This window comes from Pinus tabuliformis, chromosome 1_2, assembly GCF_031772625.1.
Source record: "Pinus tabuliformis cultivar Carrire ecotype Pingquan chromosome 1_2, CPIR1, whole genome shotgun sequence".
Taxonomy (NCBI): Eukaryota; Viridiplantae; Streptophyta; class Pinopsida; order Pinales; family Pinaceae; genus Pinus; species Pinus tabuliformis.
In genome coordinates this window covers 273660467-273684995 of record NC_142298.1, presented here as the reverse complement: position 1 = coordinate 273684995, position 24529 = coordinate 273660467, and the positions used below count along the sequence as shown (strand labels likewise).

The 24529-nt window shown below is 40.8% G+C and overlaps 1 protein-coding gene and 1 pseudogene across 4 annotated transcripts in view; both read right to left on the bottom strand.

Annotated features, from left to right (window-relative positions):
* The window catches only part of LOC149205398 (RING/U-box protein), a 221736-nt gene that overhangs the window by 147829 nt on the left and 49378 nt on the right, over window positions 1–24529 (bottom strand). For 3 of the 4 annotated variants that reach the window (XM_089395040.1, XM_089395039.1, XM_089395041.1), the window contains 2 exons: window positions 23722–23795; window positions 22794–22876 (listed from right to left, as the gene is read on the bottom strand). In XM_089395040.1, coding sequence (XP_089251166.1) covers window positions 22794–22876; window positions 23722–23760 — 122 coding nt within the window. In that variant the 5' untranslated portion in view covers window positions 23761–23795. Of the gene's footprint in view, window positions 1–22793; window positions 22877–23721; window positions 23796–24529 lie in introns of those variants that run through there. The other variant, XM_089395042.1, reaches the window with a different exon arrangement.
* On the bottom strand, window positions 262–7042 carry LOC149205399 (coatomer subunit beta-1 pseudogene; annotated as a pseudogene).

The window sequence follows — 24529 nt, the reverse complement described above, 5'->3', positions numbered from 1 at the left end:
TTCATCTCGTTGGAGATGAGATTCGAGCTACAAAAACTCAGTCTTCTCACATGCATTTTGTAAACAGGTTTGAATATCAGTTAAAGAGGCCCTGCTAATTGTGATTGTGTCGTCAACAGTAGAGAGTAGTAGAGTGTTCAATAACTCTAAGACTTCACCAATTTGAGTCATTTTTAAACTCAAAAGGGTTGTGCTTGGAGATTCATGTTGCTAGGGTTGTGCGTGCAAGACTTGAGCTTTCACTTTGCTCTCTTTTGTTTCTCAGAAGTGCTTCTCAGCAAGCATATTCATAAAGCTCTCACAACAAGACTACAACCATACTTTCTTGGAGGAATCATCAAGGCAGGTTAGAATGTGTATGCAAAGACTAATCTGATCATATAGTCATTATCAATTAGATGTGAATGATTGGAAGATTGACCAAGGTGCAACGTAGAGACCATTATCAGCAGTGCTTCAACAACTGCCTTATTCACTAAAACTCCAGAAGATTGCACACCTTCCAAACAAAGAATCAACTTAGTCAAAGTACAGGCAATGAAACCACCAAGAAAGAAATCTCTTGCTAAAAGGATTAATCTCAAATTTTTGGTAGCATCAACAGATCCTGGAATCATATTGTAGTCATAATGGAAATTTCTGAGGCAGCGCTCTGTGTAGCATAAGTTCCATTGGCAAGAAGAGCAGATCGCCTTGAAGAGACGATAATGGTGTTTGCTAGTTAATATTTATTGGTCACCAAACCCTTGGCATCCACAGCCATTGTGTAAAATGACAATTCCCCAAAGCATTGATTAATGGTCGAGATACCATTTTCTTCTTCGGACAAAGAAATACAGTACTCTCCCATGATACAAAGTGCACATGAATAGACAGAAGAACATCGGATATGATAGAAAGTATCCAAAACCCTTGCAATTACGGAATCCCTCTGTTTATGGTTAGTCTTCATGATCTTGTACAGGAAGAAAACAACATCCATAGTAGACATAAGATCGATATCCCTCAAAAAATCCATTAGCTGATGAACTGCAATGCTTGCAACTTCCAAGAACTTAATGGTGCACAAGTGTATCACCTGCACCAACATTTGCCTGTACTCTCCATTGTTCTCCAAATTCCAAACTCAGAGTCTACACAACCTCTTTCTTCAGCATCGTGACAACCTCATCAATATTCCTAGGAGTGATAATTATAATTTTATATCAAGTGTCTTCCTCCATATTTCCAGATTTGGACTAAACAGTGCCAGGAGCACATCCATGATCATATCCACCATAACATCCCTATGCGACACGTTGAGCTCTTACAACCGATCCAACACAATAAGCTTCACATTGTTGTCTCTCTAGGATAACAAGAATTGGCAATCGGTATTCGCTGCCACCTAAATTGCAGTTGAGGCCAACAATAGATTCACCAAAATTGATGCACACTCATACATGACCATAGTTGATGATGAATTCAGCAATGAAATAATGATCTTGATGTATTTCCCCTTCTTCGTCGGGTTAGATCGACAAACCTTCCAGATTAGCTCCAAAACAACCATTTGAAGTAAATCTCCCCAGTTTGACATAGTGACTGTGAAAATTCCTAAATGGAATCCCTACTGCAACAACTGATGATATTTATCCTACTCGTTAGATTTACATGAACAAGTTATTTGCAGTTTACTACAACAAATATTGAAATACATACACTGCAGCCTTCACTTAATTAATTTATATGCGAAAACAAAAGACTGAGCAAGAAAGAAAATACAACACAATAACACCGTTATTTTTGGACAAATGTCCACGAAAAAGACCAATGCGGGAATACCGGTGCAGCAGATCTGAGGGTTTATTATTATTAAGCAGTAGTAAATTTTGAATACATCTCTGAATACCTCAAGGGTTATTCAGTTACATAGAGAGAAATATTGACCAAAAGATTTGTCACTAGATGAGGAGCCTCTAGCAGGCCCTACGCTGCCTCTGCGCAGTCCTCACGCAATCCCTGCGTCAGCCCCTCTAGGCACTGCATCACCTAGCCAGCTTATCGATTTGTTGCCTGGATTCACTGCTCTCAGCCTCCTAATCTCACACCCTAGCTCCTGGCTTCTGAAAGTAACTTTGCTGCAAAATTTTGGACTCTCTCTCACCCTCTATGTGGCACTGCGTCAGCCTCTACGTGAGATTTGTTGGATCACTCTTTGCCTCTCTCTATTGACGATTCTCCGACTGAGAAAATCTCTCTCTCTCTCCAGATACTATCTCTGCCCCCCAACTGCAAGAAATCTACTCGATCAAAATTTCCTCTTGGGAAATTCTCACTTCAAAAATTGGATCCCTTGACCTCTCGGTGTGTCTTCCAAATGACCCTCAAGCTTCCTTAAATAATCTTCTCGTTGACATTCAACGTCCCAGATTAAAATCTAATCAATGGCTAAGATCATTTTAGCTTGATCCTCGTCTTCTTCTAGAAGTTACACCCACAATTATATTAATACCCATTAATAATTTTAATTTCCTAAGTTTAGACTTAGGGGCCCATTAAAGAATATTAATTATTTTAATAAAATTGTTTCTAGGTGGAATTTCCCAAAATGCTTTATAGGTTCTTTGAAAAACATGTTTCCAAGCCTCCCTACAAAATTGGAGGCCTAGAGCACATCTGATGCTACCCCAAATCAACACTCCCTCTTAGCGAGGAATGTGCTCTAGCAATATATGTTGTTGCATACTGCTCTGACTTTGAAGCATCGTCCTCTATGCTATTGATGTCTGACATGTTGTCCACCAACTATTGCATCACTGCTGCAACTGTACTACTGCTGACACTGCCACTGTCAACACTACATCTGTACTACAACTCCCTCTCAAGTGTTGCATCTGTGTTGTTGCTAGCACTGCCAACTGCCACTAGACTGCAAATTGTTGCTGCTACTCCATCAGCAATGGAAAAACATCCAAAATTACTGAACTAACTATATTCAGTATGATACCATGTGAATGTTGGAACCTGACTGTTGCTAGTCTCTGCACTGACTCTCTGAATCTACTGCATTGTCGTTGACCTCTGCTATGTGCCATCTGCACTACTGCCAACTCTGCTCTGCGTTGTTCAGTCTCTAGCGCTCCTAGCCACTGCAACTGTCTCTTCGACACTCACTAGGTGGAATTTCCCAAAACACTTTATAGGTTCTTTGGAAAACATGTGTCCAAGCCTCCCTACAAAATTGGAGGCCTAGAGCACATCTGATGCTACCCCAAATCAACACTCCCTCTTAGCGAGGAATGTGCTCTAGCAATATATGTTGCTGCATACTGCTCTGACTTTGAAGCATTGTCCTCTGTGCTATTGATGTCTGACATGCTCTCCACCAACCAACTATTGCGTTGCTGCTGCAACTGTACTACTGTTGACACTGCCACTGTCAACATTGCATCCGTACTACAACTCCCTCTCAAGTGTTGCATCTGTGTTGTTGCTAGCACTGCCAACTGCCACTAGACTGCAAATTGTTGCTGCTACTCCATTAGCAACGGAAAAACATCCAAAATTACTAAACTAACTATATTCAGGATGATACCATGTGAATGTTGGAACCTGACTGTTGCTAGTCTCTGCGCTGACTCTCTAAATCTATTGCATTGTTGCTGACCTCTGCTATGTGCCATCTGCACTACTGCCAACTCTGCTCTGTGTTGTTCAGTCTCTGGCGCTCCTAGCCACTGCAACTGTCTCTTTGACACTCGCGCTCCTAGCCATTGCAACTGTCTCTTCGACACTCCTCGGCACCATCCGACACTAGTCCATCCTGATCGTCCATCTTGCTACTTCTGATCTGGGCTCTTGTAGCAAGGAATTGATCCGAGAGGTGGGCTCCTCAAGGATCCTGCCCATTTGTAGCTCTTTCGAACTACAGCTCCAAATCAGCCCACCTCCCTCCTAGAGGTATCTCGCCTGTCATGGCGAACTCCTCTTCGATGTTCGCAGGCGCAGCCTTCGGATCGCGCTTCTCATCCTTGTCCTTCTTCTTAAGAGAACACTGAGTAGCGTAGTAACCCAACTCACCACACCTGAAACACTTGATCTTCGAGACATCCTTCTTACGTCTCTGCTACTCCTGTTGTCCCTTCAATGCAAGGGTTACATTATCCTCCTCCTCCTTGGGCCTCGACCCACTGCTGTTGCGTCCAACAAGTTTCACCTTGACGAAGTCTCTCCTCAGCTCCTCTTGTTTTAGAGTTGCCCACATCTCATCCCAATTTTGCAAAGCTGCTCTGCCCAGGATACTCTGGACAAAGACTTGCCACTCATCTAAGACAGAATTGAGGGTCAGTCTAACCAAATCTGAATCTTGAGGTGTATGCCCCACAACAGACAATTCATCACGGATCTCCTGAAGCTTCGTGAGGAATGGATCCAAACACTCCCCTTTCTGCATCTGAGTAGATCTCAGTTTCTGCTCAAGGTACATCTTCTGCTACTCGGAAGATCCCTGATATAACGTAGGCAAAGCGTCCCACATGTACTTCGTAGTCCCTCTGCTAGTGATGTGACAAACCACATGATCCTTCACTCCGTCGAGGATCATTCTTTTCGTCTTCGCCATCTCAATCTTGTATTTCTTCAACGGATCTGCATCTGCAAGGACAGCCAACATGTTTTCAACTAGACAAAGCATCCCACATCTACTTCGTAGTCCCTCTACTAGTGATGTGACAAACCACATGATCCTTCACTCCGTCGAGGATCATTCTTTTCGTCTTCGCCATCTCAGTCTTGTATTTCTTCAACGGATCTGCATCTGCAGGGACAGCCACCATGTTGTCAACGTATGCCTTGAGGGCATGCTCATCTAGAAGGACCGACATTCTTGCCTTCCAGATGACGTAGTTGGATACCCCATCCAACCTGTCCTAATCCCTCAAGCCATTGGTTGCCATTTCTGCCATAAATGTCGATAATCTCCTCTCTCCTTTGTGCTACTGCTGGGCTAGCTTATGCACTCCCTACTGGAGCTAGTAAAACTGTTGCCCCTTGTTGTTGTTCAGCTCTTGAGAATTCAAATTCCTTGGCTAGGAATTCTCTAAGGAAGAAATTCCCTCAGTCGTGCTTCTCCTCTCACTTCTAACGATTTTCAGCCAAGCAAACTGCCTGCAGAAAAATCTGCTTCCCACCAGTTTCTCCTCATGCTGAGGCTTCAGCGCTGCTCCCTCTGCCCTAGCAAAAACTCGATCTGGAAGCCCTTCTCTCCGTCGACTCACTAGGAAAGATATTGCCTCGAAATTTCAGCCCCCCGGCTAGAACTGCGCAAACCCTCTATGATTTCGAACCGCTGCCTCCTGCAGCTTTTTGATCTCCCTCTTCTGCTCAGCGTTGGGTTCTCTGGCACTGCTCTACTTATTCACCTGCATCTTTGATACCATGTGAAAATTCCTAAATGGAATCCCTACTACAGCAACGGGTGATATTTCTCCTACTTGTTCGATTTACATGAACAAGTTATTTGCAGTTTCCCATGGCAAATATTGAAATACATACACTACAGGCTTCACTTAATTAATTTATATGCGAAAACAAGAGATTGAGCAAGAAAGAAAATACAACACAATAACACCGTTATTTTTGGACAAATGTCCCTGGAAAAACCCAATGCGGGGAAACCAATGCAGCAGATCTGAGGATCTATTATTATTAAGCAGTAGCAAATTTTGAATACATTTGAATACCTCAGGAGTTATTCACTTACAGAGAGAAATATTGGGAGAAAGATTTGTGAGATTACCTCACACAATCACTAAGAAAAATCTCGGCTGATCTAGTCACTAGATGAGGTGCCTCTGGCATGGTCTGTGTTGCCTCTGCGCAGTCCTCATGCAGTCCCTGCGTCAACCCCTCTAGTTATTGTGTCACCCAACCAGCTGATCGATTTGCTGCCTAGAGTCACTACTCTCAACCTCCTAGTCTCACACCTCGGCTCCCGACTTTTGAAACTGCTCTGCAGCAAAATTTCGGACTCTCTCACCCTCTGTGTTGCCTCTACGTGGCCCTGCGTCAACCTCTGCGTGAGCATTGCTAAATCACTTTGCCTCTATGTTGATGATTCTCCCGCTGAGAAAATCTCTCTCTGGATGCTATCTTTGCCCCTCAACTGCAAGAAATCTACTCGATCAGAATTTCCTCCTAAGAACTTCTCACTTCAGAAATTCGATTTCTTGATCTCTCGGTGTGTCTTCCAAATAACCCTCAAGCTTCCTTAAATAATATTCTCATTGACATTCAACGACTGAGATTAAAAGCTAATCAATGGCTAAGATCATTTTAGCTTGATACTCGTCTTCTTCTAGAAGTTCACTCACAATTAGATTAATACCCATTAATATTTTTAATTTCCTAAATTTAGACTTACGAGCCCACTAAAATATTAATTATTTTAATAAAAAAAATTCTGGGTGGAATTTCCCAAAACGCTTTCTGTGTTATTTGGAATACATGTGCCCAAACCTCCTTGCAAAACTTGAGGCCTAGAGCACATCCAATGCTACCCCAAATCAACAGTGACAAGGTTCCCAATAGGTAATTGATCGCATGCTCCTAAGAGTAATTGAATATCATCAAGAACGCATTTCTTTTAATAGATAAATCTTGCTCTATCAATAGGGCCTTTTCTATCATCTCAAGTGCATCGATAAGCAATTGTTCTCCCTACGGCAGCTTGTAGATTTCCATCACTGCCAAAATAGCATTTCGCCTAATGTAGGGATGGCGATCCTCCAAATTAGCCAATACAGAAGGTAACAAGGGCTCAATCATCTCCCTCTCATTTAACATAGATAGAAACCTAAGAGTTAACCCCCCGATGTATTCATTAGGATGCTATAAATTATTTCGTAGGTTTTGGAAAATGAGGATCATTTCTGGCAAGACCTTACACTTGGAATCAGTTTTGTCAATGATCTCCAAATATAGGAGGAGCAATTTATGTTTCTAAAGGAAACATATATCGTACTATGGTGATGAAGAGCTTATCATGGACACTTTTGGGCATGGATTAGTGGGGGGATTCGGCAGAAAGAGTGGGCTTGGTTTGTACTCTTGTCTCCTTTGTCCAATTTGATGGTTAACCTTGTATCCTAGTCCCGTGGGATCTCCTTACTACATGGGAAACCCCAATTTTAGTTGTGTGGTCCCTCTTCCCGACACCATATACATCACGCCCCTCTACTCATTATAAACCCCATTCACCATATTTCGCTTCCGGGTCCACATTTGTCCACTGGGTCCACAAGGAATTAGCCTCCCCCCTCCCTTTGTCCACACCTTGGGTCAGGCTTGGAACAATGCTCCAAAGGTTGATGCAACTAAAAAGAAAGGAAAAAACCGTAATTTGGCCACTCTCAACAGGAAATGTACCATAAAATGCAAAAGATGGTCGAGACATACAAATTTAGCAAGTGAGCAAAATCCAAACATGAGCTCTACCCCTATCATTATGGCCATCATCCTGGTTCTTAGAGCCCCTCATATCGGCCCCTTACATCACTAACGAACCCATGATTGTCCCAACCCCTAGTGGGTGATGAACTACCCCACCTTAAGGGGGCATTCATTGTTATATCTTACATATCATGCTCTCATCCCCTGGAACCCCAAACAGTTATAAAAGAAAAAAGAAAAAAAAAAGGAAAAAAGCATATGAAGAAGGGTGGAAAAAAAAGGTCGGGGTAACTCATGTACCACGATTGCTCCCTCCTATATTCATACACCCAAGTGTGGGCTTCCCTTATTATAGCTACCCTTGTACTGTGGCATGTGGCTTGGAGCCCTTCCCTGATGCCCCACTTCGTTCCATCATTAAAACACGTGTTACCCGCCATTTGATGGATGTAACATGGACATGTCACCCCCTTAGAGGTTGAAACCACCTAATAGGGTCCTTGGTTAACCTTCTTCTTGAACTTGGAGACACTTGTATGTTCTAAAGCCCATTATGGAAGGGCATGCCACTATGAAGTGTCCACTTGGTTCCATGATTTGTAAGCTCATTTACTCAATTGCACTAATGTTTGGTTGTACTGGAAGGTGAGGGGACGCATTGGATCTTATACAAGATTGCAGATGGGTCTTCATCTTGGGTTTGGTCTCCCTATATGTGGTCTAAGCCCTCCAGAGAGTCATACTAGCATTTGTAGGATGATCGTTGAGAGCCATGGGCCTCCACCATAGCAAAGAACATTCCTCTTCATGGGATCCTTCAGTTCCACTCATTGCTCGCTCATGTTCCACCTATTTGACGATGATGATGCACCTGGACCACCTTGCCCAGCCAGCGATACTCTTGCACCACACACTTGGTAGTTGAACTGGGGCCTAAATGAGGATGTGTCTTGCCATAAACCGCTTCCAGACACCATATACATCGTGCTCGTTCACTCATTATAACCCCATTCACAGATGGGTCTTCATCTCAAGTTTGGTCTCCCTATACGAGGTCCGAGCCCTCCACAGGTTCATACATGCATTTGTAGGGTGAGCGTTTGGAACCATGGGCCTCCACCATAGCAGAAAGCAAATTGTCACTTCATTGGATCCTTCAGTTCCACTCATTGCTTGCTCGTGTTCCACCTATTTGACGATGATGATGCACCTAGACCACCTTGCCCAGCGAGCTACACTCTTGCACCACACACTTGGTAGCCCAGATTGAGGATGTGTCTTGCCATGAGAGACAATGGGAGGGCTTGCATCACTCTTCCAACCCTTACAGATGGGATACAAGCTTGTTCGATCCATTTGGAGACCCATGAGGATGTTTTGTGCCCCCCATAGCCACTTAGGGGCACCACAAGTCATTTGCTTGGATATCAAGGGGTCACCCCCTTTATCACTATGTTTGGGATTCATTCATTCATCTTGGCACACATTGGACTCCATTAGGCCTCTTCAACGGCCCTTTGACCTATTGTATCATTAATTTTGCCCTCTTGAGAGGCTTATTGTTGTATTGTGGAGCTATCTCGGTGGGTTTGTCACCAAGTTATGTTAATTTTGCACATTATTTTATTATTTGGGGCATTATTAGGCGTAATTAGGCAAATCAAACCCCTTAGGTGTTGATTTTTCATAGCTTCGGAGGTACTCCAAGCCCTAGGGTTTAGGGTTTGGAGGTTGGAGAACCACAATAGGGTATTGTGGGCTTAGAACTCAAGATGTGGGCTTTGCACCCAAGCATGTGGGTGTGAATCCATGAGGCCTACTGGACATGTGATGGATGGACTTGATAGAGGACATTGAGATGAATCCAATGGAAGGAAAATTATCAAATTTCGAGCTGTCTATGTGGAGATATGAATTTTTGAAGATATTGTGTGGGCTTGTGGCATGAGGTTCATGTAGGCTTGAGTTGGATAAGACACATGACAGGTTGGCAAGCCCTCTTTGTGCAATTCATTGCAGCCCTTCTAGTGTGTATAAATAGAAGGTGAGTTTGGAGTCATAAGAGACATCTAAGAGTGCAACACAAAGTGAGAAAGGAGCTCACATAAGAAGAGAGTACTCTCTCTTTAGGTTGCAGATAAAAAAGGTAGGACTAGGGAAGGAGAAGAAGGCTTGTAGGGGCATCTTCATGACTGTTTGGGAGCCGAATTTGTTTAGCAACAGTGTCGTGTGAGGAGGAGTTTTCTGGGTCTATTTTTGTGACATTTTTGTGTGGGCAAACCTCTATAAGAGTAGTCACATGACTGTGCATAGATATGAGGTGGCCACAGCCCTAAGTGAGGGACGAAAGTCGGTTTGGAGGGATAGAAACAGCCCGACACCCCAGCGTATAAGAGCAACTCCTCAAAGGAAGGAACCCACAGTTGTAGAGCGGAATTCTGGGTAGTAAAAGAGGGTTGGTAATGATTGTGGTCATGCCCTAACCAGGTCAACTATCGCAGTAGAGAAGCAAACCCTAAAACAGTGAGCAAAAGGTACGTGTTTGTTGTGTTCTTACTAGGTGTTGGGTCTAGTTTTGGACCAGATTGGAAGATTGGTTGTATTGGTCACCTTGGTGGAGATGGTGGCACATCGAGCTATCTGGGGGCTGCAAGGAGTCGTTGGTTGCCGGCTGAAGACAATCTAGGAGAAATATTTATCCTATGGGTGCCACCCACAGGTGATGGGTAATGGGACCCAAAGCAGTGGACTTGGAACCCAAGGAAACTAATATTATATTCTAACTTGATGTTGAGTCTCTTGAAGGGTAAAGAGGGCTCCTAAATCACCTATTAGAGAGATATAAATATAGGCCAAAGGAGAGACAAGACACAAGTGAGATGGGACTTCATTTGTCAAAAAGATCAAGCCTAGAGCAGCCACAGCCTAGAAGGACAGTCACAAGAGCAATAGAAGAAGACGTGGGACAATCTTAAGATTGCCAGGAGAGGTTGCAGCAAGGGACAACTTGAGGCTGAGTTCTGTGACCAAGTAAAGGCTAGTTACGAGGTTTGTTTGGAGGTAAAGGTATGTGGAAAGGAGGTCGCGGGAAGGGTTGAGCATTCTTAAAGGAGGTTGAGGCCAAGGCCTATAGGCCTAGAAGACCCTAACCGCAGTTGTAATAAGAAGTCTATTTGAAGGTTGAGTTTAGTTGATGGTATGTTTTGTGTAGGGCAGCTGAAGGCAAGGAGGGTTGCCTCAGCCCTAGAAGCAGGACCGCAGGGCAAGCAAGAAAGGGCGAGGGCCTCAGAAACAAAGGAGTTGGCTAGCCAAGGGTTATTTGTGGAAGGTCGAGTGCCCTAAACCCTGTGAAATGTTGGTCAAGTTGGTTAGAAGGTTGTTGTAGATGAAAAGAGAACAGGCTAAGTTGTACAACAAGTAGTATATGGGCTGAAGGGATAAGCCCAAGCATAGTTGCGGGGGAGCGCCCCCCCCCCCTCGAACCCGCTCCTGAATCACGCTCCGGGCGGGAGCGGCTTCGGAGCGGCTCGGGAGTGCGCTCTCGAAAAAAAATTTGCGCTCCCTGCCATTTTCGAGAGCGTTTCAGGGAGCGGTCGCTCCGTCACTCCCGGAGCGATTTTTAACGCCCGGGAGCGATCGGGGAGCAATCGCTCCCGATCGCTCCCGGGCATTAAAAAATCGCTCCGGGAGCATTTCGACGGGCGTTGGGAGCGATCCGGCGAAAACACCCAAATAAATAAATAAAAAAAAAAAAAAAAAAAAAAAATCCGCAGACACCAAAAAAAAAATCCAATTTTAAAAATTTTCTTTTGTTTTAAAAGCCCAATGGGCCTAAAAAAATTTCATTATCACTTCATTGAGCAAGAGCAAGAGCAAAGGAGCAAGGAGAAGCGAGGAGCAAGTGCCGAGGAGCGAGGAGCAAGCCTGCAGAGGTAAGTAACTTAGTAATTTAGTTAGTTTAGTTATTAAAATTTAGTTAAATGGTAATTTAGTTAATTTAATTTAGTTTATTGAGTTTAAAAATCATGAATTTAAATTAAATTAATTAATCCCAATAAATTAAATTAATTTGCAGATTCAAGAATCAAAACCCTACAAACATCAAACACCATGGACCTGGCTATATTTCTTGGCATTTTCCTCTTCCTGGTCCCTTTTATGGTTATTATGGTGCTGGAGAGTAGGAAACGGAGGGGCCAAACTGAAGAGGGGGATGAAGAAGCTGGAGAAAGTCAAATTGGTGAAAACCCCGGTGAGGAGGAGCTGGAGGAGGGTGAACATGACCCTCAAAAAACTAAACAAGACCAAACCCCATTGTGAAAATATGTTAATAGGGCTGAAACAAGGAGAGGGGGTGGAACCACTAAATTTCATTGCCCCCATTGCAACACTGATTACACAGGTTCATACACCCGTGCTAGAAGACACCTCTGTGGGAAAAGGCCATGGGATGGAGACAAACAAATAGGAATCAAAACTTGTACAGCGGTGTCAGCAGCGGATAGAGCCAAATACATAAGGGAAGAGGAGGAAGCCCAATACAAATCAAAAAAATCAAGGGGTTTCTTTGAACCAAGCTCACAATCACAAAGAACTTCTTCAACATCCTCCCAAGGCAGTGGATATGGAGGCATAGGGTCATCATCTTTAAGGCGTAGAACCATATCAGATTTCCGTGATGAGGGGTGTAGGAATGATGTGGATTCAAAGGTTTACAGGTTTCTCTATGCATGTGGGATACCATTCAATGTTCTTCGCTCACCTTATTGGCACGAAATGGTTTCTGCCATAAATGATGCCCCTAAAGGATACAAGAGCCCTGGATATGACAAGGCAAGAACCGTTGGCCTTGATCATGAAAAAGCAAAAATATCACATTCTTTGAATAGAATGACAAGTTCTTGGACTGACCATGGGGTGTCCATTGTATCTGATGGATGGACAAATGTAAAAGGCAAGCCATTGATAAGTGTTCTTGCTGTGTCTGTTAGTGGTCCCATCTTTCTAACTGCACATGATTACTCAGACAAGTTCAAGACCGCCATCAACATTGCAGAAGCATTACATGAAACAATTGAGCGTATTGGGCCATACAATGTCATCCAAGTCATCACTGATAATGCTTCTAATTGTAAGGCAGCGGGAGCAATTATTGAAGGATAAATACCCCAACATATTTTGGTCTGGATGTTTGGTTCACACATTGAACCTTCTGTTGCATGATATTGTCAAGAACAAAAATGAACAATACCAATGGATTGGTGATTTGTACAAGAAAGGCAAACAAATGATAAAATTTATTACAAATCATAGCAATACCCATGGCCTTTTCCGCAGTCACTCGAGATTGGAGTTGTTGAAGATTGTGAAGACCAGATTTGGTAGCTATTACCTCACCTTCAGGCGCCTTTAGAAGGTAAGAGAGGCATTGGCTAGCATGGTATCAAGTCCACATTGGCAGGTATTAAAGGAAAGGGCTACAAATGCAGCTAACATGGGAGGTTTTGAAATGGTGGAGGAGGCCGCTCTTGATGGTCAGGTTTGGACAAGTGTGAGGCAAGTATTGAATTTCACCAAGCCCATTTATCACATGATTCGGTTTGCAGATACAGACAAACCAGTGATTGGCAAGGTGTATGAGCAGATGGATACCATGTTGGCGGAAATAAAAGATATTGTTCATAACAGAGATCCCAACTTGTACAAATTGATTCATGATTGTGTGTGTGAACGGTGGAATAGACTTAATCTTCCACTACATTGCTTGGCGTATATCCTTACGCCAAAATACTACTCTACATCTTGGTTGGGCCAACCTGCAGCAGGGGGTGGGGTTAGGACCAAACCCCATTTAGATCCAGAGGTAACTAAAGGATATTTGGAAGCATTAGAAAAGTTGGTACCTGACAGGGAGGAATGTGCAGCTGTGCGTTTTGAAATAGGCAAATACTTCAGTGGCACTGGTTTGTATGGTAACTTCCATGCAATGGACGACAGAGATAGATTTGATACTCTCACATGGTGGGAAACATATGGCGGCCACGGACTTTTGCCAAAATTGGCAAAAAAAGTTCTTTCACAGGTTGTAAATACTTCTTCTGCAGAGAGGTGTTGGAGCACCTACAGCTACATACATAATGTGAAAAGAAACAGACTCAATGAAAACCGAGCAGAAAGCTTGGTTTATGTGCACTACAACTTGAGGTTGTTGAGTCATTATTGTGATCAGGCTTATGAGGATCCCACATATAAAATTTGGGACAATCACCCAGAGGATGACAATTTGGAGGATGGCATTGTACATATTGAAGAACTGGATGAGGAACTTGTAAAGGATGAAGATGAAGCAGTTGCAGCAGCCATGCCACCTCCACCTCCACCTCCACCATCCAGTAGCAGTGCTCGAGGTCCGAGTCTTGTTCCTTTGTTGTCGCCACCTCCATCTACACCCTCACGTGGAGGTTCTAGTTCTAGTCGTCGGTCTGTGCGGGAGACTCTTAGAAGACCACCACGACCTGCTTATACTCCTGGAGACTCTCGTGGCAAGGGCCACATGTAGATTTACAGTTCACTTGTCTTTTTTAGTTTCTATTAGACTTTAGTTTTCATAACTGTTGAGTTTTGAGTCCTTGACTCTTGACTCTTGACTCTTTCATATCATAATGATATTTTTTGTAAACAATATATCACTGTGACAATGAAAATTTGAAGTTTGAAGTTGGGCCTTGGCAATTATAACTCATTGGTAATGATGTGAATTATGAATATGATGCTTCGTGAAAGACTAAAGTTGTTTCATTTCATTTCATTATTCATGTTTCATTTTATAAATTTATAACATTTCATATCATGTTAACAGTTAGAAGTTAGGACTTAGAAATATCTTAGATATTACTTCTTGTAATGGTTAAACTTAGCTTACAAGTACAACTTTGGTGATCAATGATGATAAATGTTATTGAATTTTCAATTTTGAAAGCTTGAAGTTGAAACTTTAAGATTGAATTTGATGAATCATGATTCATGAGACTCAATATGTTGCAGTTGTAATATGTATTTTACTAACTTGTGGACATGGTTGATGACGATTATAATTTCTAGATGATTGATGTGATATGGTTCAATGATCAATCTATGTTTTTTTATGTTTTTTATGTCTAATTCATCATTCTACATGTTTTTGTTGACATATATGTATCAAAAATTAAAATATATATATATTTTTAAAACATCGCTCCCGGATTCACTCCCAAACCGGGAGCTTCTGAAAATGGTCGCTCTCGCTCCCGCTCCCAAGCAACATGGAGCCCAAGCTTAAGGAGTTAATTCTGAAGTTGCCAGGTGAGCAAAAGTTGACTATGAACCTAAAGGAGTTGGATGGGCAATATTTGGTGGCAACAGACAAATAGGATCAAGGGTAGATGAGAGCTAAAAGGACTTACCCTCAACTCAGGTATTTTGTATTGTATTTTATTGTATAATAGCATTTGTATAGGGATTGTAAAGGGCCATGATCCTTGGTATAGGAGCCCTATGATTTTCCTTTTGGACTGGTAAGGAATGCGTTTGGGCTAATAATTCTTATGTATTGTTGTTGATTTCACTGTTGTTTTATTCCGCTATGCTAAGTGTTTTATTGTTGGGCATCTCCACTGTGTTTGTGTGCTTATCTAAGTCATAGACAAGACCTAGGGTGCATGGAATTTCAACACTAGCATATTCTTCCTTAGTGCCAATGCTTGCCTCAGATGGTGCCACATCACTCCTATATGCCTTGGACGGGTGATGAAGGCCTCTTTATCAATCATGCTATGGTGGAGGAGGTGCCTTTTAGAGATGTACACAAGCACTTTGAGCATTTCTTAAACTGAGGAGCACTTTTGCACCGTTTCATCACTTACTTGATGCATTATTGACCATTCTTGGAGGAGGACTTCATGGTGGAGAGCATTTATTCCCACAAGTGTAGGTTATTTTTGGCATTGTGTTATGTTTTGAAACTATCTCAAGGTCATCTTGTGACCTTTGAACTAGTTGAATGCTCAAGAAAACATGTTGTAGGGATTTTACTTGTAAAATTAGTGAAATGAGACTTGGTTTCCCTCATATAGATAGAGGAGAGTCTCATTCACTTATTCATTATCATTATTTATCAAACTTCTCTCTTAGTGTGCACTTGCTATTGGTCTCTTTGTACTTAAACGCAATGTGAATTTTAGAAGTGAATTGTCTTTTGAAGGGAAATTTTGCATGAGACTTCAGAGATTATTGTGGAATGTCGTAAGTTTACTAATGATTTCCTTCCATTTCGCATGTTATATTATGTGAAACTAGGGTTTCTATGTATGTCATGTTAAAATTGCAATATTTTTCTTGAAATCTTGATTCTTCATGGTATGTAAAATTGTTTTCCTTTAATCCTTCAAGAGAACTTTGATATATGCATCTCTTGAACTTAAAATCTCCAATTTAAGGAAGTCGCTAGCATTTCGAAGTAGAGATAACCTTTCTCTTACACTCTTCATCAAGGTTGTTTTCATAAATTTGCCCTAAGTAACTCCATTGCCCAATTAGATCAAGGCACTAATCTAGTAGATGTTGATCAACCCTTTTTTTCTTATATTTTCTCTCTTTTCTCTAATTTCTAGGTATCTAAGGTTAGGGTTTGGATTTTTCTTGAAAATGCATCTAATAACAATTTTATTTTCATGTGTTATTGCCCTCTTAATAGGGATCTCATTTAATAATTTGAAGGAAGCAAAATCTAGCATTAATTGCATGTTAAAACCCTATAACTAGGGCTGACATCATCTTATTCATTGTTGTTTTATACATGTTCGAGCCATAAAAACTCACTTTCCTACCCTAAAACTTGCTTACCTAATTGATAGCCTTATTCCTTTATTGATCTATGCTATTTCTTCCAGCTATTATATGACATTGCATGCCATATTATTGAATATCTCTCGAACCCTACCATATAACAGCTCGCTAATATATCTAAAAGGTCATAAGGAAGAGTACTTGAACTTTGGTAAATCTTATCTCAACCTTTCTAGGCTCCACCAATACCTTTCCTCCAATCATTAGACTTTGCATCACCATTAATCCTTTCTCATTGATTACCCATAGGTGATAGTTATAAGGGAGCATCCCTTTTGAGATTTAATTCACCACTAAATAGCTAGAGAAAATCCACTTAGGTGACAGTGGTGGTCGGTCCCTCGTTGGCATAACACCTAGATTGCGTAGTGGTACATTGCACTAGGCTTGCTAAATTTTGTAGTAACAAGGCCCATTAGCCTCATTAGTGGGTTCCTTCATGCTTGGAAGGTATTTTCTTCATTGGCATTTGACCAAGTGGTTGTCTCCCATGTGTCAAGTTCAAAAGATCATGCATTGGGAGCAACATATCGATTGTCTGATAGCAGGTTGTGATTTTGGACGTGCATGTCTATGAATGAGATCCCCTTTCAATTGATCGGCCAGGGCTCCATACTTGTTGACTCCATTCCCCAATAGATAGGCACATGGGATCAAGATTCAAGATCAACCTTCATATTGTATTCATTATTGTAACAACGTCGATTTAGGTCTACAAGATTTATTATTACAAGATGTCATTCATACAGATTTACAGAGATCACTGGGTTCTCAACATCCCATAGGGGGCTTACCACCCCTTGAGTCACCATTGTTAACCCCTAAATTTGCCCTTACAAATTTGGAGGGTTGAAGAGCAACACATTTCATTAGGCTAGAGGCTCAGAAACAGTTACATATACAAGCTAGGGTTTGCTTCCCATGGAAACTAGTTGCAGATTGATTTGGTGATGATCCAAACAAGGTTTTTCACAAATGAGAGAAGTTTCCATCTCTATCCAATCGCCTACTTTGTAGGAGGCAGAGTTCTAGGGATGGTACAATAATATTTATCGCATATTCGAAGTCCTTACGAACATAGGATTCCAATAAGGCTTCTTTGGGTGACATGCATGGAACTTATTATTTTTATCAAGTTTCATTCGAAGACTCGCATATTAGAGATAATGGTATATTTAGAACCCTTGCGAGACTCTGAGTCCAATGAACTACTTATGAGCGACATGTGAGGACTGTTGAGAAATCTAGGTCATGGGAATTAGGTGATTTCTCTTCTATGATAACTACTTGGGATTCAACTTTTCTTAGTCTTTAATTAGCTTCTTCTTTCTCTTGATTAATGTTAATGTTTTCTATCATCAAACAGCTACCAAAACATAAATAAGCATGAGACAAGAGACACAAAATGTAGGCGATCATCCAGGGCCAAAACCTCTCCAACTTGAGAGGAAAACCCAAATGAATTCTTCTTCTTATAGAAACTTCAATTGACAAATACCAAGACCAAGACCCTTGACATATCAACCTCTCCAAGACCAAGTCACAAGACCCTTCTTCACTGCTTCTTCTTCTTGCCCAAGTCAACTCTAGTCAAATTGACTTCTAGCACTGCAAATTTCGGCTATTCTGAAATTTCGGCCCTCCTCCACAGTCCTGCAATTCTCAGTTGCCTAAAACTTCTGCAAGTTCACACGTGTGGGCTGAATTATAGATCTTGATAGTGTTTTCCTTCTTCGCTTGACTTGAGAGCTTCTCCTTGTGACCTCAGCTAGCAAGAATGTTGGTTTAGTGACCTTCCTCTTGGCTTCTTCAAAGGTTGGTGTAACCCTACTGCAAAAACCCTAACCCTTGTCACACGTGCGAGAAAAATGACCCAAGAACAGTGCCAAAATACTTCGGTTTCTTCTCCTTCTTCCTTCGTTGGATGATAAGCTCCTATTTCTCACTTTCTCGCACTTTTTGATGTATTTCAAATGCTTGAGAGTCTGTCCTTCAAGTGAGGCCGAGCACTTCTATATATAGTGATATGTTCATGTAAAATAGGCTGACTTGTGCCATTGGATAGGCCGACATGCTTTTCTAGAATGATCTTCATCTCCTTTTGAAGGCCAACATGAGGTAGTTCTTGTGACAAGGTCTTGGAGGGTTTGTGACTCAAATAAATTCTCTTTTTACAATGTGTAACATGCCCAAATGGGTCTTCAATACTTGACATTGACTCAATAGACTTTATGACTTGATGACCAAACCTAATAGCTCAAAATGGGAGCTTCATCTATAAAATAAAATTCCTTGAGCATGAAACCCATGACTCAAGCATTACAAAATAATTTTATTTTTCTTTTTTACATCAATTACATAAAATCATGGTTACACATGTCATTATGAAGACCAAACCTAGTTACATAATTCAACAAGCACTTCCTATTTTTCGCAGTCCTTGCATGTTGATTATCATTGTGGTTTGGATTCTTTACTGAAAGACGAATGCAATGAGCATGGTTTCAAGATATTTTGAGGACTTTGTATTTTTAGCAGTGATTCCTTATATTTGAGAATCTTTTCACATTTGTTTCGCCACTAAATTGTTCGTCAAGCAGTCATTATCTTCTTGTTTTTTCTATGATTTTTTGCATATTTACAAGTTAGAATAACAGGTACAAAGACTAGCGACACCCCTCTAATGTTGGAAACACCAGCCCAAACAGAAAGCGAGATTTGCTAGTGACACTTAGGACAAATTTTCCTATTTGTTTGCTGATTTCCACTGCTGATTTTTTAAGGCAATCTTATCCACAACCGGCTTAGAAATTAGTGCTACCAAAATTTATTCAAATGTTGCTATGTTGCCTATGAAATCTTACCATGAGATTATATGTGAATTTCTACCTACCACAAGCAATGTAGCCATCAAACATCAAAAGGGAGAACCACTAGTGTTTCCTATCATGAGGCATTCTTATGGGCCTATTAGATTTTTACTAGACTCAGATTGCCGCATGCTTTTTGTTATCATGTGGGCAAATTTCTCAAAGTATGTATGTAGACATCTTTTCGTCAAACCCAAGTGAAATCCACCCTATTGTGGGCTTAATAGATTACTGCTAAACTCAAATTGCCACCTGCATTTTATCATCATCTGAGCAAAATTCTTGAAGTATGTTTGTAGCATCTTACCATCAAACCCACGTGAAACTCACTACCACGAACTTTGTGCCCTTTCCATATTATTTTGTCCAAATATTTCTTTCATGTCAGTTAATTTGTTTTATTTTTAACTATCATTAATAGATTATCTTTTGCAATGGACTGAGGGGATCAAGAGATATGATCTTGGGGCAAAGGTAATATGAAGGGATCCTTGCTCTCCTACCATCCAAGGTTAATTTAAATAAACTCCTAATGAGGCCTAGCTGCTCGGCTAAGACAATGGGGTAATCTAATGGCCTAGGTGGGCCTAGCTCTAGATCTTCCTACAGCAAATCTACCTATTACTGTAGTGATGCATGATCTATGCCTAGAATGGCAATTCCTCACGGACCTTGAAAATAAGCCATGGAAATATTAAAGAGAAATAAGAAAACAATCTTATATGATATTAGCATAGAACCATCTATTGAAAGAAAATCAAAATCAAGGTCGCACTATATGAGCCTTCAAGATGTTAAAAGAGATATGTCATGTCCCTTCTCAAACACATTTGTAACAAGGTGCTGCTACACAATTTTGCACAATTTTGGCTAAGGAAGAGAACCCATCATTTTCGACTTAGGGACTTAGGAGGCAATTCAACTTAATTTGGTTGCTAGTGGAATGTGGGGGCTACCCACATGGGAATTCGAATTGGCCCATTCAAATAGCTTGGAGGGAAAGTCAAATAGGTGGATGGAGGGGCCCACATGAGGCAAGGGAGGCCCAAGGAGTTATAAGGAGGGAGAAGCTATCATTTTGGGATTTATTCATACATCTTGCAAACAAAATCACTTGATCGTTCACTTTGTTGTTTAGCTGAGTCAACCGGTTGTTTAGCCACGAATCTCTCAAGCGGGAGATTCAACCTCTACTTCGGGGGACCATCTGTGCCCGCCCTAGAGAGGCAATTCTACAAGGATTTCAGGAGTTTCGGGGGCAGTGACATAGCAACACCAACCAACACAGAGTAGGGAGTGCATATTTCTGGGCAGGCAGAGAATACGTAGAGGGAGATAGAGGCCAGCAAAGATCAGATTGTTTTCCAGAGAGTTAGAGAGCTGAGATAGCATCAATAGACCAGCATTCTTGTTGAGTTTTACAGCCAACAAAGCCAACATTCCAGCAATTCGAATTACTGAGCTAGGGGACAACGCAGAGGCCACTCAAAAGTTTTTCGTGGAGCTTAGGAGCAGGTGTCTTAGGCCAAGAGCTCACCCGGGAAGTCAGGGATTGGATAGCAAGGGTTAGCTCAGCACTTTGGGGCATTTCCGGGAGGATTTACAGGCAGTTTCCAACAGGCCGAGTTTTGAAGTTGCAGCGAAAGTTGGGCTCCAAGGGGGTCAAATTTTAAAAGTCTAAACCAGCCAAAATCCTTTCTGGGTTTTTGACAAAGATCCCAAATATAGAGTTTCATAATTTTCTGAGCACCGGAGGTGGGGTTTTAAGTCGTATCTTTGTAGCATACATTGTAGAATTATTGGGGATTGAATAGTGCCTTTGGGGGTCAATTTTGGGAAGTCCAAATCGGGCCAAACCATTTATGGGTTTTTGTGGGTTTTGGCCAAAGAGTCTATCACTGAAGTTTCATCATTTTCTAAGCACTAGAGGAAGAGTTTCTTGCAATCACTTGCCAAGCAACAATGAAGTTTTTTGGGCAGCATAGAGCATTAGAGGAGCAGTGATTTCCAGCATTTTAGATCATTGTATTATCACCTAGGTTTTGTCATGCTTGCCATTGAGGCAAGCCTAGGTGCATTCCTCCATACTATTGTACTTGCTCCATTGATTAATAAAATGGCTCAGCTGGTTCTTAATTCCAGAGTTTTTATGAGCATTTGTTGATTGTTTAAAAATTTTGTGTTGTAAATCGTTTTGGCTTTGCATATCACTATTTATTTAAGTTTGGAACATTACAAGATATATGACAAATTACGAAGGAAAAGTATACTAAGCTGACGCTCTAAACCAAAAATTTGACACGTTTGTACAAGAATTTGATAAACTAGCTATTGATAAATACATTCATGCAACTATAGAAAATCATAATAATTGACCAAAACAATAAGACAATGGAGAATGTCTTCAACTCATAATGAGTTAAACTTAGTATTGCCCAATGCCTCTAACCTATTGTTCAAAACACTCGATTAGTTGTTCAAAGCCTCCGCCCTATTGTACATACTACAAACCATCTATCATGCTCTAAACAAGTTTTGGATTGATATGATTTTCCTTTTTGTTAGGGTGGGTTCAATTAGGCAATTTTGAAATTCTAAGTTAGCTTAAGCTATTATTTTAGTTTAGGGTTAGCTTTCAGGGTTGGTTTAGAAAACAGAAGCTTGTTGCCTTTCAATTCAACGGCCTACCAGCCTCGAATGACATTTCGCCATATTGGGTACGATTAGACATTGTAAACTTGCAAGGGGCATCCCTAGGGCGCCATGGACATCCCCACAATCTGGGGGGGCATCCAAAGATATTTCTCTTGCATCCCCCCAAGTATCGGGAAACACGTGGGGATGTGTTCTCTTGGAACCCCACTAAGTATTGGGAAACACATGGGGATGTGTTGTTCTGTAACCTCATTTTTGGTCATTAAAGAATCTTCCACTATGAGAGTTAGTGATTTGGAGGCTGATATTTTTATGGATGTGCCTGAATTGTACTTGCCCGATGGCTCTCAGATTTGTAGTGTCTATTTGCATACATATGTTGTTTTTAACTTTTTCAAGATCTTTTCTAGTATAAAGGTGATTAGTACCATTTGATCATTTCTATAATTGTTCCCCCCCACCTGTTAATAAAAGGAGCCCACAGGCCTCTTTTCTATTTTGTCAGAGCCACATATTTCAATGTTAAATCAGAAATTCTTTGATCATATTGCTTTCTATATGTCTTAGGCCCATTTGTAGATATGCTACCTAAAGATATCTTAAAAAAACATCACTTTACCAGTAAAAAAGTCCTATATTGAAATAACCCCACTCCTCCACCCATCCTTACTAGGAAGGTCATGGTTTCCAAATGTAGTTTAAGAAAGATATTTGAGGTACAGTTGGGAGAAAACCACTTCATATTAAAAAGTGTAAGAAAAAATAAAACAACTCAAAATATGCATGTACCATAGCTCTTTGAATTTTCAACACATAAGCCATTTATGAATTAAGTGATCTTCGCTCTCGGATAAAAACCAGTGCTATCAAAAATACATTATAATTCAATCCACCAGGAGCTATAGATTGTATTATATGCTGCTCCACCACATTCAAGCATAATCAACATCTTACCAGTGATCGCAACAGTCAAGGACCCCACGATCAATGACTTCTTCCATGCAGATCCCACATCTTTCAGTTTCAGCATCAGCATCCTGCAAAAATGTACACGTGACATAAACCATAACAAGGGTTAACCGTTAAAGTAGGAAGTTATGGCATGTAATTTAATGCCATAGTATTTTCTTTTGGCAAACATTTCCACAAAAGTACTACGTGAGCTGAACATACAATATCTACACTAGCTGTCATGTGAAACTTGGAATCCTGAGAGCATCACAAACAATCAATTATTTCCACATCCAATTAATATACAATTTTCATGAATCTCTTGGATGGACTTCTTTTGGTTGGTGCATAGATCTTTTACGAAAGGATATCCCATTTGTCTTGAGGCTAAGGAATCATGGCACTTCGAAGGAAAAGTAAAAGCCATACTGACACACTGCCCAGGATTCATCAGAATAATCTGTGTTTTTCTCTTCAAATCATTCTAGATATACTTCTGTCCTCCTATACTAATTTATGCATAAGATGATGATATAGGCAATATTTGCATCACTATACAAACTCACAGTTCATGAATGGATAAAAAGGCATGCACTGATACTGCCAGTACTTAGTCCAACTGGGCAAGGAGGATAAAGGCCTTAACTGACTCCAGACAATAACACTTTACATAAGAGGAAACAACGCTTTGTATGTAATATCCAGATTGACAAATAAGGATGTAAACACCCTCGAATCAAAATGCTAATACCTACTGCCCAATACATTAAATAAAAGGAAACAGAGCTTTGTATGTAGCACCCAGATTGACAAATGAGGATGTCAACACCCTCGAATCATATGTTAATACGCATTGCCGATGCAAACTTCAACTCCATTAAACAATTAACTAAAGATGTGAAATAATAGATGGGTAAAAAATATCACGAACATTGAGCATCAAAGTGCCTCCAGCGAGTATGTCCTCCATCACAGTGCAACGAGTATCATGCAAAATGCTTGCCCCTGTAATCAAAAAATGGATAAAAACAATTTTAGATGAAGTTGTTGGAACACATAAACCAGCTAGTAATAATTTACCCAGCAATATCATTTCAAAAGCCTTTTCCTTACTGTGCTTGAACATGAAAAAGTTAACATAAGCATAAATAAGGAAGGAAAATTTGTTGAATTGTAAAAAATAAGAATACAGGCTACTATCACTTTGCAAAGTTACTGCACATACTTCCAGCAAACTGACAGATCACTTTTCACCCTAGAACTGGCAATGCTAAAGGACACACGTGGGCATTAAAATGAGCACAACAACAAAAGCACATAATATTCAAGCGGAGGCCAGCATTTGTATAAAAGATGTAGAATGAAGAAAGTAAACCCCATTGTAAATAGGAACTGAAACATATAACAGGAAAAGAGCAAAAAGTGGAAGAAAGTGTTGGTTCTTTGTCGCATCAGGAGGTATTCCCTGTTAAGTTTTATGGTATGTTCTATACTTGCAACAATTACTTCAATGTCTAATTAGCCCAATAATAATTCCACTTCAGATTCCAATAGCAATCACAGTAAACTTCAGTGGCAATCAATTTAGCATTCATTTTAGATAATAATTGAAAGTAATTGTAGATAGAACATCATCAACAACACCCAAGAAGACAAGCCAAGACAATGAACACAAAGATTTAGGCTAATGCCAGGGCAAAACCCCACAAGGGGGAAAACCCAACCGATCTTTCTTATTG